The sequence below is a fragment of the Thermobia domestica genome, chromosome 13 (assembly GCF_964235325.1).
Source record: "Thermobia domestica chromosome 13, izTheDome1.hap1.1, whole genome shotgun sequence".
Lineage (NCBI taxonomy): Eukaryota > Metazoa > Arthropoda > Insecta > Zygentoma > Lepismatidae > Thermobia > Thermobia domestica.
The window spans coordinates 7,946,018-7,962,767 of NC_137466.1; the positions used below are offsets into that span (position 1 = coordinate 7,946,018).

The 16,750-nt window shown below is 36.5% G+C and overlaps 1 protein-coding gene across 2 annotated transcripts in view; it reads left to right on the forward strand.

The window, feature by feature from the left end:
- LOC145668006 (uncharacterized) overlaps positions 1-16,750 on the forward strand; it is a 76,834-nt gene that overhangs the window by 37,312 nt on the left and 22,772 nt on the right. For both annotated transcript variants that reach the window (XM_081735454.1, XM_081735455.1), the window contains exon 2: positions 8,949-9,665. In XM_081735454.1, the coding sequence (XP_081591580.1) occupies positions 9,184-9,665 (482 nt within the window). In that variant the 5' untranslated portion in view covers positions 8,949-9,183. The remainder of the gene's footprint in view (positions 1-8,948; positions 9,666-16,750) is intronic.

Below are 16,750 nucleotides of genomic sequence, written 5' to 3' on the forward strand. Positions count from 1 at the left end.
GGAATGCTGTTTAGTGCCAAAACTGAAACACAAGAAGCTAAAAGTGAATAATCAGGGAAAATTTCTTTAACTTGAGAATTGTCTTCCACAAACTTACAACACAATTCTTTGAGAGAGAGATTCTTTAAGGCACTCAACGTGTGCTTGAACATTGTAAAGTCACCAGACATTCTTTCCTTATTTACAACAGAGACAAATCTATCAATAATCACTTCCAACTGTGAATTTCCATAGGTAGCAGATTTTTCCAGGGATGTAGGGTACTTCTTGGGATTGAAGATGACATCAAACGATTTTAAAATATGTAGGGAATCATTTGGAAATCTTGCCTCCAAATTGTCAATTAGATTAGCAATGAACTTGTTCCTTCATTTTCAACTTGCCGTTCACAGGTTTCAGATGGAAAACGAAGCTCTATGTCCTTGTATTTCACATCTTCGTCTTGATCATCAGGAGCAACATAAGACTGGTTTTCATCCAGAAATTCTCCTACCCTGGGTCTCTGAATACTCTTCAGCTGAAGAACACTTTATTTAGTAACATTCACCAATGGTTGTATCATTGACAAATCAGTCTCATCATTTTGGAAACTCTTACACAACTTTTCAAGGAATGGAAGAACATGTAACAGTAATTTTGTAATATAAACAAAGCGAAATACTCTTAACTCAGTGTAGATGCTTTTGCAATTGCATTGTTGGACAAGTTTTCTTGTTCAAGTTCACTTACTGACGGTTTCCAGCATCTTGTCCAGAGCCTTCATTGCTGAATAAAGTGACAGCCAACGTATAGGCTATAGGTCCTTTAATGAAAGCACGTAGTTTATAATGTATTGAAGTTTCATTTCATATTGATAGTATGAAACGTTGAAATAGTTGTACTGTAAATTTCTATAACTGTTCTCCAAGTAGATTTGTATACAACCAAAGGTAGGTTTTTCAAGTTTAACAAAACGTCCAAAACAAGCCTCTGAAAAACAGCTCTTATTCGTAAAAGAATACATAATAATCGCTTTTGGCTGTTGCAATGGTCTGTCCAAACAGATCGATAAAAATTCAGTATAGCATAAGAACAAAAGCTACTTCTCCTATATGAAAAAAAAAAAAAAAAAAGGAAAAGTTTGGTAAGGTGAATGTAGGGAGTCGCCGGATTCTGCTTCGCCCCGGACGCCGAAATCTATGATACTGCTCTGTATTTCAGTAATTTGTATTAAGTATTAGTATTTGTAATTTGTATTTATATTCAGTATTTGTACTGTATCAAGTCGTGTCGTGTCATTTATTTTTACTATTTTACCTACGCTTTCATTCCTTTTTTTTGGGGGGGGGGGGAGGAGGAAAGTAGTTTGATGCCCAGGTAAACTTTTCCAGTAGTTTGAGTTTCGTCATATTGCTCGTGTTAAGAAGAAATTCAATATAATAATTAGTTTTCATGTTCTTTTATCGATTTGTACTATTTTCCTCTCTTTACTAAGAGAGTTTTAATCCCCAGTTAACAGATACTTCGAAATAGTGTTTTGTTTTGGATGGCTTTCTAGACCTCTGTTGTTATTCGTGGTTTTAAGTATTGTGATTAGTTTGGGATATTGTTTTGATTAGAATGTGTACATATTGTCTGTATGGTGTCGCTCTGAGATAGTTGGTCATGATACACGTGAGGTGTCGCAGGTACTATTGAAGCCGAGTTGTTTTTCCTTATGTGCTTATCGGAAGGAATTTTATAATATTGTGACTGACTTTTTATAACACTATGTATTCTTTTATTTGTAGTGTACATGATTAGAAGTGTGTTATTTGAATATTGTAGTAGTGACATTTTAATTGTATTTCTGGAAGGAGATTGTTGAAAATGAAAGTAGGAAAGATTATGTCATAGCTATGCTACAGTCTTGTGTGCTAGGCTTCTTGAAATTAGTTACTTGCTATTTTATATAGTTTTTTTTTTCTTTCTACTACTAATTTTGATTTATTTATTTTATTTATTTATTTTTTTTTTTTCAGAAGTGCAATCAAATCAATCGTGTTTCAATATTCAGATAACCGTTTTTAAGTATTGATTAAATTAGGGATATGCCAAAAATGAACTTCATTCATATTATTTCATACACACACACACACACACACAAAAAAAAAAAACTAAAAGAAAAAAGAAACCAATGTCTAAGCAAATTACTTTCGCGCAGATTGACGAGGTGTCGGCACGAAGAAAATAATGTCAATGTAATGTAAACCCCAATAGTTAGCCAACGAAGTATGTTTCTAGTTATAATATAGGGCTTGCTTCCGTATCTCCTTATTAGTCGTTCTGCATTTACAATACGAATCATTTATAAAATTTGTGACTTGACAATTACCATATTTTCTTGTCGGTACCTATATTGTAATCGTACATCTTGGGCTAACGAAATTACTATATACATAGGCATTCGGTAATTGTACAAATTGCAACCTTGTCTGTGACATAAATGTAGGGAAAATGTGCTTAACTGTAAGCAGATTTGAAGGCCTTAGATAATCTTTTATTTTACTTTATTTATTTATTTTTTTTTTTTTATTTATTGTTAAAATATATAAAACGATAATCATACCTGTTGTGCTGTATGGTTGCGAAATAGGGTTGCTTACTCTGAGGGAAGAACGCAGTCTGAAAGTGTCTTAGAAAAACATCTTAAGCCGAATATTCGGACCTAAGAGAAGCGGGAATGGTAAATGGTGGAAACTTCATAATGAGGAACTTCATAACTTATATCGTTTACCAAACATTCTTAGGGTCATCAAGTCTAGGAGTCTTAGGTGGGCAGGTCAGGTAGCCAGAATGGAAGAAAATACGAACGCTTTCAAAGTCTTAACTGGAAGATCAATCAGAAAACGACTATTAGGAAGGCCAAGGCGCAGATGGAGTACAATGTTAAGATGGATCTCACAGAAATAGGAATACAAAGTAGAAACTGGATCCATTTGCCTAAGGACAGAAGTTAATGCAGAGCTTTTGTGAATGCGTCATTGAACCTCCGGATTCCATAGGCCATACGGTCCTCACATAGTGAGTTGAAAGCGAATGGGGATGAGGCGAAGGTCAGTTGTTGGTGTGGGTGTATCCAACATACTACCTGGTTGTGGCAGTTCAGTTACATCATGAACTTGCGTAAGGACAGAGTGAATATGGGACGTCTAGAGAGCTTCATAAGGGTGTGTATACTGTACGAATTCACTCTGGGGTCAAACGCCGCAGCAACGGGGCAGAAGCTATGCCAGGCCTTTGGTGATGGTGTCGTGCAGCACTACCCGGACAGTGCAGCGGTGGTTTAACAAGTTTAAGGACGGTAACGAAACACTCGAAGACGCATTAGGTGCCGGAAGACTAACACATGTACGGAATGAAGATCTTCAGGCAGCAATTGAAGTGAACAGTGGCTAGACTTTTGAGGAACTGGAACTACAATTCAGTGTGAGTGGAGAAACCATTCGGCCGCACCTCCATCAACTTGGGAAGCACTACAAGTAGGGTCGAGGTCCCACATAATTTGACTCCAGCCAGAAGGCAACGCGAGCAGACACATGTGTTTCTTTGCTGTCTCGTCTGAGGAAGGAGCCATTTCTGGACAGGGTGTTGCCATATGATGAGAAGTGGTTCCTGTACGAAGCTCCACGACGCTGTCATAATTGGTTAGTATCCCGTGAACAAGTCCCAAAACAGCCGAAACCAGCACTGCAGCAGAAAAAGGTACTCCTGTGTGTTTGTTGGACTGCTCGCGGCATCGTACATCGGGAAATGCTACGAGCTAGTCAGAGCATTAATGCAACTGTGTACTGTCAGAAGTTGAGCCGTGTTCAAGAAAAACTCAAAACTCCGGAGCCAGCACTTTTTAATCGCAAAGGGGTCCTTCTGTTACAGGAGAACGCTAAGCCCCACGTGACTAGGATGACCCGGGATACCATTTTACGCCTTGGCTGGGAAATACTATCGCATCCATCATACTCCCGGACATTGCACCGTCCGATTATCACCTGTTCCATTCCTTGGACAATCATCTTAGAGAAGGCCATTTCGTATCCCCAGTAGAGGTGCAAAATACACTTGATACCTTCTTCGCTTCACAGCCCACCAATTTCTGCCGCGATTGAATCCATGACCTTTCCAGAACGCTGGCAGAAAGTCGTCAATGCTGATGGTGACTATTTTTGATGTTCCAAATATATCTTAAGTGACATATCGGTGTTCGCAGGTGGTGGGTGAAAAAGCGACAGAACTTTCTTAGTTACCTTTATAGGTTTCTCTGACCAGAAGTGAACTAGTTTAGAATTCTTGATTTTATCATCGGGTTTGTTCATAGAAGGTTTCTTGAATTTTTCTTATGCTTTGGAGCTTATTATATGGTTGCTCGTGCACCTCATTGGTATATTGGTGAAATCTATAGAATTAAAATAATAAAAGTAATCACTAATCTTTTTGCCCGATCTTGATTCGACCTTTCGATTTGGAGTTATGATCCTTTATTTTACAGTTCCGACAAATTTTTGGTGGGCTGGGTACTTAACTACTCCAAAATGGCGCACCTGTGTACCCACATTGGTCTATAATTTTTCGTTGTTTTCGTTTAAGGAATCATTTCATGAGGTTTGCTGATGTTTTCGATCACAACATGTATCGAATTTGTGCCCCGAGTAGCGTAGTCACTAACGGTCTCGGTTTCGATCCTCGGTCGAAAAAATGTTAAAAGCTTTTTCAGGCCAGGTTTTCCTGGGTTTTCCTGATTCATATCAGGCAAATGCCGGGGTGGTACCTAACTTATAGGTCCCGGGCCGCTTCCTTCCTTCCCTTCCCTCGGATAGCGTTCTCCCCGAGGGACGTCATCTCTGAAACGTTACGGGCTAACATGGCTGTAGATGCTGAAAGCCTAGAAATGTAAATCCTGAATCGTAAATACTCGTATGTGGGGTTTGGCATTGTAATGAAAGAACTACTGAAAAAGGCAGTTCATTTAACTCCAGACAAAGCTCACTTAGGTATTTCAAATTAATTGTGTGAGGGCTCTTTGAAAAGAATTTTTGAACTGATGTAAATACGTCCGTGATTTTACGTATGTTTTCTTTCCTCTGTATTATAGTTTCTCGTGCTTGCAAGTTTGAAATTACCACCCGAGAAACCTAAATGAAAAGATGTATAACTTTTAGCGCTGATAAATTTGAAACTTGAACAGTACTAACGGCAAGTTAATCAACCGAATGTAGACTACTGGGTAGCTTCCTTGCGTCGTAGCCGGGAGGTTCCGGTGACTGGCTATTCTGACTGAAGTTTCTCCAAGATTTTTGCTCAGTCACCACTCAAATGTCGGGATGGTGTCTTATTAATGGCCTGTTCCCTTCTCTATTATTGTTTGCTTGTTAATTATTCCAGTGTAAATCGGTCGCCAAGGCTGTATTTGCTTAATTATTTGTTTAATACATATACAAATGGTGTACTAATATCAAAAGAACCTTGCAGGTAAACAAGGTGAACAAAATCAGTTGAAAACAATAGACCGCAGTTCTAATCTAGGCATCTCATCGAATATTTGAAAACAAACCCATTGACTCACCTCCTGCTATCAGAAACTGTTAAGTATGTTTTCCTTAAAGTATGTATAACTCAAATTTTGCGAAATTCTCTTCCCACATGCAGTTAATATTATTTATATTTTCCTTTTGTAACGCAGAAGCACAGAATATAGTGTATGTTTTATCGGTAGAATACGAGTGTACGGTTCACTAGCAAAAAATATGAAAATTCTATAGAGGATTTTTTTTTTAAATTATTTGTTCCTTAGTTTGAATCCTTTTTTTTTTTTTTTATTCACTTGCTTTATTATGCTAGCAAACTATATGTTTATCAATTTCGTTTTCTCTTGACGTAGTGACAATAACATTCTTACTTGTTCGTAATCAACGTTGAGCCAATGTTGCTATTATATGTTTGCATCTCTCGTTAATTTTTACTCATAAAGAAGTAGGTTAAACTATAATTACATAGATGTTGCGCCCAACTGACAGAGTAGGGGAGACATGAAATCGTAACTACAATTCTGTTAGGGAAGGAATACGATCCCAGTGTTTTAAATATCTACTGTCGTTCTGTAATAGTTTGCTGGGTTAGAGTTACATGTTTTATGTTCTTCCTTCACATTTGCTGACACCCAATATAATCATATATCAGGACGTGGAACTTCTATAGTATTGCAAGGGAAGTAAATTTAGAAAGTAACATTGTAACTTCTCTAATTCATTGCTAGCCTTGTCATTTTTAGAAAATAAACTAAGCTCTGAACAAGGCACTACTGTTTCAAAATTCCGTATTTTCCATTTGTTACAATATCGAAACTGTAAGACATTTCGTAAATAAATAGTTTGAAAATTGTAATAGACTGTAAGTTTTTTTTTTTTTTGGGGGGGGGGAACTTGATATTGTAACTAAAGAGCACTTTAGAAGGTATATTCAAATAGACTACAGTTATATCTAGAAAATAGTTTCTTTCATAATATATGTAGTACAGTTAGTGTATAACATGACACCTATATATAATTCCCATTAATATTGATGCACTGATCCACCAAGTGGGAAGGGATCTCTGGGCCTCCCCGGGTCGTGCAAGTCTTTGATGCTTTTGCACCCCGCGCCATAACACTGACACCAACGTAACATAATAAATATGATAGAACTTGCGAGACAGAGTTCACTGTTCACCTCCAGCACACTGCGATAGATTTATTAAGCATGAACGCCTTCTGCTCGAAGACAATGGAAAACACCTCATTGTGCTGATCTGGAGGGATCCATAATGCATCTGACTGCGTTAAACAATGTTACCGCACTGAGGAAACAACAGGCGACGCTATTTGCTGCAAGTACAAACTGGAAACACCACCACGCAATGTATCGACAAACATATTTTCCTGTTTCGATTAGATATAAAGCTGGTACAGTCAGCCGCTTTTTCACTTGCGCAGCCCTTATATAAGAAGGGTGTAACTATATCTTCGTAAATATCTTTTACGGGAAAAGAATGCCATCAATTCTTTTGTGGTTCTTAAGAAATATATCTGTCCCTTGTAAATATATTGAGGCTTATAAAGAACTTTGTCAAGAGTATGGACGATATCAGCAGAAGATTTGAATAGCTTGCCATGCAGCTTCTGAGATTTAGTGATTCTAAAGTGAAATAGGATATTTTTGGGGTTTGAGATTAGGTCTTTCTTGATGGGAAGTTTGCTGAATATTTATGTATTGTTAAAATATGTAGATTGATATTTCAGAACATCTCAAAAACTTTTTGTTCATTATTTTTTTTAGGGGCGGGAAATTGGGAAGGGGAATCTAGGGGCAGTCAGAAAATTACCATAAAATTGTATTGAATCTGTTGAACTAGTATAAAGCTATTATGTGTAATTGGAGATTAAAAATTAACATTTTTGACTTATACCTGGACTTTATCCCTCGACGTGAGGAAATATGAGTGACGAACATAATGAGATCTTTGATATACCATTTCGGAAATGGAAAATCGATACGGAGGAAAATGGTATGCTTTCACACTAGCTTATCATGTGAACTTGGAAGAGGGAGGTCCTTAAAGCCAAATGCAACTGAAAATTGTACATAACACTTTTAGAGATAATAGTTTTAAACGTTTGCAGTGCATTTACATCATCTTCCTTGTAAAATAATTTCAGATTTTGTGTAATTTCATTTTGTCTTCATATCCATATTGTGGGTAATGTAAAAGAAAGAAAAGACAAACAAAATAAAAGCAAAACCGGAATTAGCGGAAAATAACGTATTTTACGGACTACAAAACGCACTTTTTGCTTCGAAAAATTGCCTCCAAAATTCAGATGAGTCTTATACAGTACAACCCCTCAAATCCGAACTAATTGGGGCAGAAGCCTGTTCGGATTTCGGGGGGTTCGGATTACCCGGGAAATAATATTACGTACTTATTTCGTCACTGAATTGGCGGTAAAGCAACGACTGATGTTAGACAGGGTGGCCCAGTGGTCGAAAGGGCAGTGACCTTGACTGGCGGGTGTACAGTCATGTCCAAAATGATTGTCACATATCTATAACTGTCTTCTTGTAAGAATATAATTAGATAATGATTTAGAATAAGCATTAAGTCTAAAAATGTTAAAACCTTAAAAAAAAAAAAAAAAAAAAAAACTAAATTTGTGTGATTAAATCTTTTTTTTTTTTTTCATTTTCCAGCTGTAGTTATTTTTTTCTCCTGAGAACGTGTTCGGATTTGCCGGGTTTTCGGATTTCCGGAGTTCGGATTTGAGGGGTTGTACTGTACTCGCAATTAATATAAAAATGGCCATATATTCAATGCCGCGGGAAACCTATCTCTATCTGGCAACATTGGATTCAACTGGCAGCAGCAGTGCACTGATGCGACGAACATGAGTTGCGGGAATTCACAAGCTTGCTAACACGGTCTCCCTCCCGTCCCGCCATCACAAACCCTGAACCACAGACTAGGATACACAGACCGTAAACTGCGAAAAACTGGAAACAAGGCAAACCGTAGCGCCTCTAACATACGACGACGGAATTAACCAGTCGATCTGTTAGTTGACAACCCATAACGTCACGCTCGAAAACTAATGGCAGCGCCAACTCACTCACAACGAAACATCGTTCCCCACCAAACGTTCAATCTAATAATAAAAATGATAAAAATGTTACGGTATTTAAAAAAAATGCTTAAAAATTAAAGTCCGTCTTATAGTCCGTAAAATACGGTATTATTGGATTTACTATTGAAAGTCTTGAGAGAAGGGAAAAAAAAACTTTCTGTTTTTATAGAAACGTCATTTTAATTAATTTTCTGCTGTAAAATAGTTTGTTATTGAAAAATATTCATTATCTCTTTTTATTTTTTATTTATTTATTTATTTATTTTTTTTTCGTTACAGGTGGTTAGAGAAAATCGTGCATGAATTAATATTCCTGTCAAGAGAAATTCGTTGTAGATTTCAATAGTTAAATAAACGTTTAATAGAGCTGCATATATTGAAATGCTGTGTTAAACGAAACACTTTTTACGGTTTGAAAGCACAGCAATGATAAAATATTTTATTAGAAGAACTTATGACAAGATCTCGTGATCATGACTATGTATGTAGATGTGGAAAAAAGTGACGCTTTGCAATGTCTAATGAATATGAAAGGGGAACCTGTGAGACAACAGAAAGTAATGAGAAAGAATCCTCACCAATTGAAACGATGTCACTTGAAGTGAAAATAGAGCCAGACAACCCAGACTACGTGATTCCCGAAGAATATCTTGCACTTGCAGCCCTAAGAACGGAGCAAGATTTGGAAGATGATGATAGTGATGGTAGCTTAGTTGAGGAAGTTGTGTATAATTTGTCTGTTGAGCATAATGATGATGAAGCCATTGTTGTTGTTGGAAGTATTAATGATGTTAAAAATTGTAATAGTCTAACAAAGGAAGATGCTGTCAGTAGTTTTGTGGAAGAGAACAACGTATCAACTGACAATGGTTCTATGGAAGAGAGTAGCACATCAAGTGTCAATGGTTCTGCGACAAGTGCCAGCGTCGATGTCATTGATTTAGTTTCTGATGATGACGTTAGAGAAAGCGAGGATGAAAATGAAAATGATGAAGGGTAAGCTACGCAAAAAAAGTACCATAATGAAAATTAAATTTACATTTTTGGACCGTGCAAGAATTCCTTTAAAACTCTATATTACCAGATCGATTTCAATAAATAATTAATACTTTTTCTGATCAGAGTATATACTTCTATATATTAAAATGCTAGGTTTATATGTTTGTCTCCGATCCTTTCGACAATGAGATTTTGAAAACCACAAGTGATGGAAAAGTACTGTTTCCATTGGTCGATTCCAAATTTTGTGTAAATTGTCCAGTTCTAATTGAATATTTAAAAAACATGGAATTTATTACATTTTTAGGAAGTGTTAAAATTTTTAAAAAGTAAAACATCATTTCCTACGAGTTATACATTCCAACATCACATCATTGTGTATAGGGATTGTATATCTCTCAGGCGTTAGTTTCATGGCCAAATGATAATGAAAAACGAAGGATAACCATTTCTCCAGTCTAAAATGAATCTTTATTGTTTGGCGTGCTTTGCTCAATCAACACCATATATCACTGACATTATAATTAATTGTGTGTGGAATGTATTTGCTTATTACCTACTGCATGCAAAGAAAAAGAAAACACTGATCATATTACGGTTATGCTATGAGTTATTTATGATTTGAATAGAATGGGACGTATGCAAGAGGTGTCATAGAAATATCCAACTTTCTTAGTAATCTAGACATCAATAATTTTGTACACCAAAGAATAGGATTTGTAGGGAGTGTCTTTAATGTGTGTAAATTTTAGTTCAGTAGTGTCTATTTGAAACTTCCCAAGCACTGAGCCATGGCTAGGCATTGACAAATATGAAACAGGTACATACCTTCAGCTTATTGATGTAGTCGTGATAAGCGGTATAATAATAATAACAAGGTGTTCCTCCTGATCGGTGTTCGATGTTACTACCCTGACTTTGGAAAAGTCCAGTAGTTTTATTACTCGACTCGAGGCGAGGTTATGGAACTTCCTGTATTCGTGGTGAAATACGTAATGACGTGTTCCTCCGAAATCCACTTCCGTCATCTTACAAGTTGAATCGCGAAAGCTAGCCGACTTCAGTGCTTGACAACGTTTTCAAAGACAGAATTACATAGCAGTTTTACAGATAAAGATCTCATTAATTGATCACAATTTAGTTTTGAATATATCCATCATTTCCTTTCGCTGTTCGTTGAAAGTCCTTTGAAGAATATTGAACTAAAAGTACAATCACGGACAAAGTTTAACTATGATATCGATGAGCGTCCGTGACAATATATGAATTAGAAACTCCAACCGAAAGTAGGCTCAATATTGCAAACGGTGCGAGATATTGAAAAAATAATTTAAAAAATCTCCCCATTATGGTATCCCTTGCAAGACGTCTTTCATTTGTGTCTGTAAAGGGACATGTACAGATGTGAGGTATGACAAGGAGATTCATACTCATATGTGAATGATGCGCTGTGTAGAGAACGCAGGTTCAGCTATTATTTATTAAAATTAAAATAAAGCGTAACAGTTTCAATAACTTAACATTACCTTCATCAGAGTTAACATCTAATGAAAATAACGTTAAGTTATTGAAACTGTTACGCTTTATTTTAATTTTAATAAATAAGTGTACCCTGGTCAGAAAGGTATTAATTATTTATGTACTTAGTTCCAGAGTCGAGATTGATGAAGTATCAATTCCAGTGATTATGAGACCCGTGTGATATAACAATCACTAGATTCCAAGCCTGTACAAATGTTCAACTTCGGAAAATAAATGTATTTTCATTTGACTTAAAATTATATCATCCCATCAGTGGTCTAAGTTATCCCTATCTTACTTGAGTTTCAGATTTACAGTTCTGAATATTTGTAATTCTTTCTTTATCAGAGCTGTAAATCCGAAACTTCACGAAAAGAAATGTTTTTGAATCGTTCTTTATCAGAGCTGTAAATCCGGAACTTAATTTAGACAGGAAGAACCGAGACTACCAATGGGATGATACATTATTAGGCCAAATTGACAATATATATATATATATATATTTATGAACTGATTTTGAACGGTAATAATTACGGAACTTGGGACGTGCTGGCAAGGAAATGAATGTTGTTTGAATGGGTGTGGCCTAGAGTTTTTTAAAAAATCGCCGTTAGATGTTAGTCAATTCGTCTTCTCAGTTTGCAGTCAATCATAAGTTAGATGGCTTCCGCTTAACAGAAGGCGTTTTGTGTACTGCAGTTTGCAAAGATTGAGTCAGTAATTTCGGTCCAGCATGCTTTTTGTCGGCGTTTTGAAATTGACCCGCCTGCACCAAAAAACATTCGACGTTGGTATCGCCAATTTAAAGAGACAGGATGCTTGTGCAAAGGTAAAGAGTCCAGGTCGGCCTTGGACTTCCAATGAAATGTTGGAATTTAGCTATCATTTAAATGTTGTTCCTGCTGCTGGTGGTGGACACTTAGAGCATTTGTAATAGCATAGCTAAAACATGAAGATTTTGTGAGTATTTTGCAATTTATTCCATTTTTGTAGCATGTTTTTTATCAATATATATGGACTTTTAAAATCAAGTCATTCGTTTTGAAACACCCTATATATATATATATATATATATATATATATATATATATATATATATATATATATATATATATATATATATATATTCCGAACTTAAACATTTGTAGAGGTTTTGGAATGCAATCAGTTGAAAATATGATGCTTGGAAAGACGTGTACTGAAATAAAACTTAAAAGAGAAATTAATTAATTGTAGACTATGCTCTCAGAATTGGAATAAAAATCTATCATTTTGATAAAGTTTAAAAATTAAGATGTTACTGCAAGTAAAAAGTGAATAAGTATACATTACAACTAAAGGATTCATAGAACATAAGGAAATAATAGTTACCATTATTAAACTCCATAAATTTGCTGAGGGCATTAGTAGTAAGTGATATTGAGTTCATATGTAAAAGTAATTCATAAAAAAACACCTTAACTTCTATGAAAGTGATTGGATATAAAATTTACCAACAAGTGTCTAATTGATATAGTGTGCGTTTTTGGAATACTTGGGGCTATTTTTCTTTAACATGACTAGAAGATGTAGATCAGTGATATTCCGGCTTACATAGCCTCAGAGAGGGCCAAAATAGTGAAAAGTATAATCGTAAGTGGGAGCACCGTTTTGGGTACAAGGGAAGATTTTAATGTTCATAAATCTAGCCAGTCAAAATAGTAGTAATATATGAACTTCGTTTTTAAAATTTGAGCTGAGTGACTAGATACTGTTGTCAAGATCTTAAAATTTCGTGATATATTTGTTTTTCCCTTCGAGTGAAAATTTTTGAGGTTTCCAACCTATCCATCTCCGGGAGTTTTAATTTTTGCTCCTAAATTGTTGTCTCCTGAAATTTACGAAATTCGTGCCTTGGTGCATTAGCGATTTTCAGTTTTTCTTTTATTTGGGTGATAATTCAGACTCATGGACGCTGTTCATCTTTCACGTAGGTGCTGCGTAGCAGCCGAAGTTACATCAAAGGTTTTCTTTTTTCGAGACTTTCATATAAGTATACTAATTGATCCCCTAGCCATTTAGAACTTATGACTGAACACTTAAAAAAAAAGCTTCCCGAAATAATGAGGTAATGATCTTGCGTGTTTTGATATTTTTAGTTATTTCTGAAACGTGGGCTGAGCGACGAGAAAGTGGTATCAACATCTTTCTTTCATCAAGACCTTAAAAGCACATAGCATGCATCTCTCTTTTACGTTTAAATTTTTTTAAGGTGACTAACCTATCGATCTCGGGAGTTTTTTTTTTTTAATCGTAAATTTGTCCTGAAAATAATGAGATCCAGATTTCCTCAAAATAATCAGTAGTTAGTGGTATTTACAGCTTTTTTTTCAGATTAGACGATGAGTGTAGACATCGAAACATTGTCTCCTGTCCCCCACTAGACCGACATAGCAAACTGAATGATACCACATTTTTTTTTATTTTATTTTTTTTTTTTTAACCTCATGAAAATCTTTAAAACCATCTTGTACTCAATTCTCGTGCCATTAAAATTTTTTTTGAAGTAACCCCATCTCACCGGCCAGTTAGCTCTACCGTTATTTATACAGTTGTCTTGAACGGTGGACCCTGTCACTCATGCTTGGTTTTCGTCCACTATATATTGTTTCTTAGATGTGTTTGTCGTTATCGTCCTGGACACTGTTGCTCTCGATACAACTAACACTTAAAGTCTTATATATATATATATATATATATATATATATATATATATATATATATATATATATATATATATATATACACAAAGGTTGTTTCCGATCTAAGGTGACGATTTCAAACTGCACTTACCTTAAGAAAAACCATGTCGCCACGATTGAGAGTGCTATATTTGGTGGTCCTGCATCTGGGCAATTGCCCGACAGCGAAGTTTCCACTGTAGGGGACTGGGATGCAGTGTAGTCATGTCAAACCGCAACCACTCTTCCTGACAGGCTTTCCATAGCCCTTCAACGGTGCGGGGTCTCCTGTAAGACAAGGCTCGTTTCAAAAGGCCATTGGTGACGCATCAAGGAATTTCACTGGGATGTCTGTGAATGGAATAACACGAATTCAGTTTCTGCTGCCATTTGTTGGAGGAAAAGGCAGGTTGAGCGAGATGTATGACTTGACGCCTTGCCTTGATGCACCCACACGCGATTTTTATCCCTCCCTTGGAGATGAGGAATGTCATGGCGACAAATAGGTGTCAGATCCCTTAGCCTGATAATATTCCGAATTCGCCTTCGTATTTTTAGCTACACGATGTATGGTCAGCTTGCTCTGGAACGAGTATCCAGCAATGATCATAAAACCTGTACCAAAACTTTCCTTGCTTTCAGTGACCATCTTTATAAAGTCCCTCGCACCTGTCGATCAATAAACAATTGCACGTGGCTTCAAACAGTCATCCACACAAACATATGCCTTGTCCAGTGTTCCAACAAACTTCCACTTTTCACCTGCCAGGTAGCTTTCGACAGTTGGTGCAACGTTCCTGGATGTGTTTTGGCAAGAACGTATGAACACACCCCTTCCCTCGCTTTACCTACCTCAAATCGCGGTGAATGATGGCGTGTACTGTCTTCAGTGATGTCTGTAGCCGGTTCGCGATACTCTTCTGTGTGGGTGGATTCTTCTTGAACAGAGCCTCGACTTCCCGAATTCTAGCTCGTGTGCGGCTAGTGGCAGGCCGGGGGTTTTGTGGTCCATAGGAATCATCCCACGCCTCGCCTTACCTGCCCCTTTCAACACCCGGGATATGGCATATTTGGACACAGTAAATCCACGCTCCTTGCACAATTTGATAATTACACTATAAATATAGTTCACGTCGTAAAGGGAAGTTATGTAACTTTCCCAATAAGCACTTATTTTCTGCGGCATTTGTACCGATATGCACTTACCAGATCTGTCACGCACAGTCAATGGTCCAAGGTGGTGCTGCATAAGGTGTGTAATTTTGTAACCGTGGATTGAAAACAACCTCTCTCTCTCTCTCTCATATATATATATATATATACAGATGGTGATCAGAAAAATGGAAACACCTGAACGAAATTGCAACTTACCAGATTAATATGGTGTCGGGCCACCTTTCGCCTTCAGACCAGCCTTGATGAGACGTGGGATGGAGGAATAGAGGTCGTGAAAGGTAGCAAGTGGAATTTTACACCATTCCTCGTGCAGGGCATCGGCCAGTTTATAACGTTTACCCCATAGGATGGTGATCCAGATAGAGCAAACATTATATTATATAGTCGTAAATAGGACGTTTGCTCGAGCGTTGACGATGAAACAAGTTATCCGAAGAAAGCTCCTTTCAACGCCAACTACACATAAGCAAAAATTCTACGTACAACTTCTTTTAAAAAAAGGCAAAAGATTCAGCATCATATATTCCCAAAGATTATAAATTCCACAAACAATGAGTGAAGATAATTTTTGCACCATGCACTCAACGAATCGTCACGAGGCGCAAGGGAATGACATGCACAATCGTAGCGAATACTCAAAAATAGATTCAAAAATTTTAATGATTAGAATATACTCACATCATCTTACATCATGGAAAGGTAAATATGGTAATAATAATTGTTGATGCTTCTTTTCTTACGAAAGATACGTGGATACAATTATTCCAATAACATGGCTACATAAAGAATTTCGCAGCAGTGTAAAATAGTTTGTCTTGTCTTCGGATGTTCGGCGCCAAGTAAGTTGCCTCCCGCTAAATCTCTTCGACTCTCGCTATCCGCGTGGGTTTCACGCGTTGAGTGACGTAAGAGCGGACAGAGCTGTGATTGGCTGAAGAAGTGCTGATCAAGGTCACACCACCCACATGCATCCGCTGAGTGAGAGAACACACACACATAGTAACATCGTCTGCTAGGATGTGCTAGTCCTTGTAAATTAAAAAGAGAATTAAACTGCTTGAACTGCACATTGCCAAAATGATGAATAAATGAGCTTATGACAAATGGCACCCGAACAGCTGATAGGTAAAGTTTTGATGAGATACGTTTATCCTAAGAACCCTGGCAACACTTATAGTTTGTGTCTGCGTATGACGAAGACACACTGTATATAGTTTGACGTACACATGGGTTGAGTTACAGTTCACAAAAACACTTCACTTCACTTACTGCTGCAATCACGACCATATAAAATGTTTATTCAGTCCATAAATATGTAATATATCAATAAATGCATAGAAATATATTTATTATAGTTATGATAATTTAAAGATAAGCCCACTTAATACTTATGGAAATTGAATATTTAACACATACACTAAAATATTGCAAATAATATGAATAAAATGAGAAAACACTTCAAGCAATGAATTAATTTCAACCTTTAAAACACTTTCAGTTTTGCAATTAATTGAACATAAAAAGAAAAATGAATATTGAAATAAATATAGATATATTTTCCAGTTCGAATAACAACACTTCACTGTTCATTTATAACACACTGTTTATACTTTTACTATCTGCACACGTCACACTGTCCAAGTTGTTCACTATTCACAATCTACA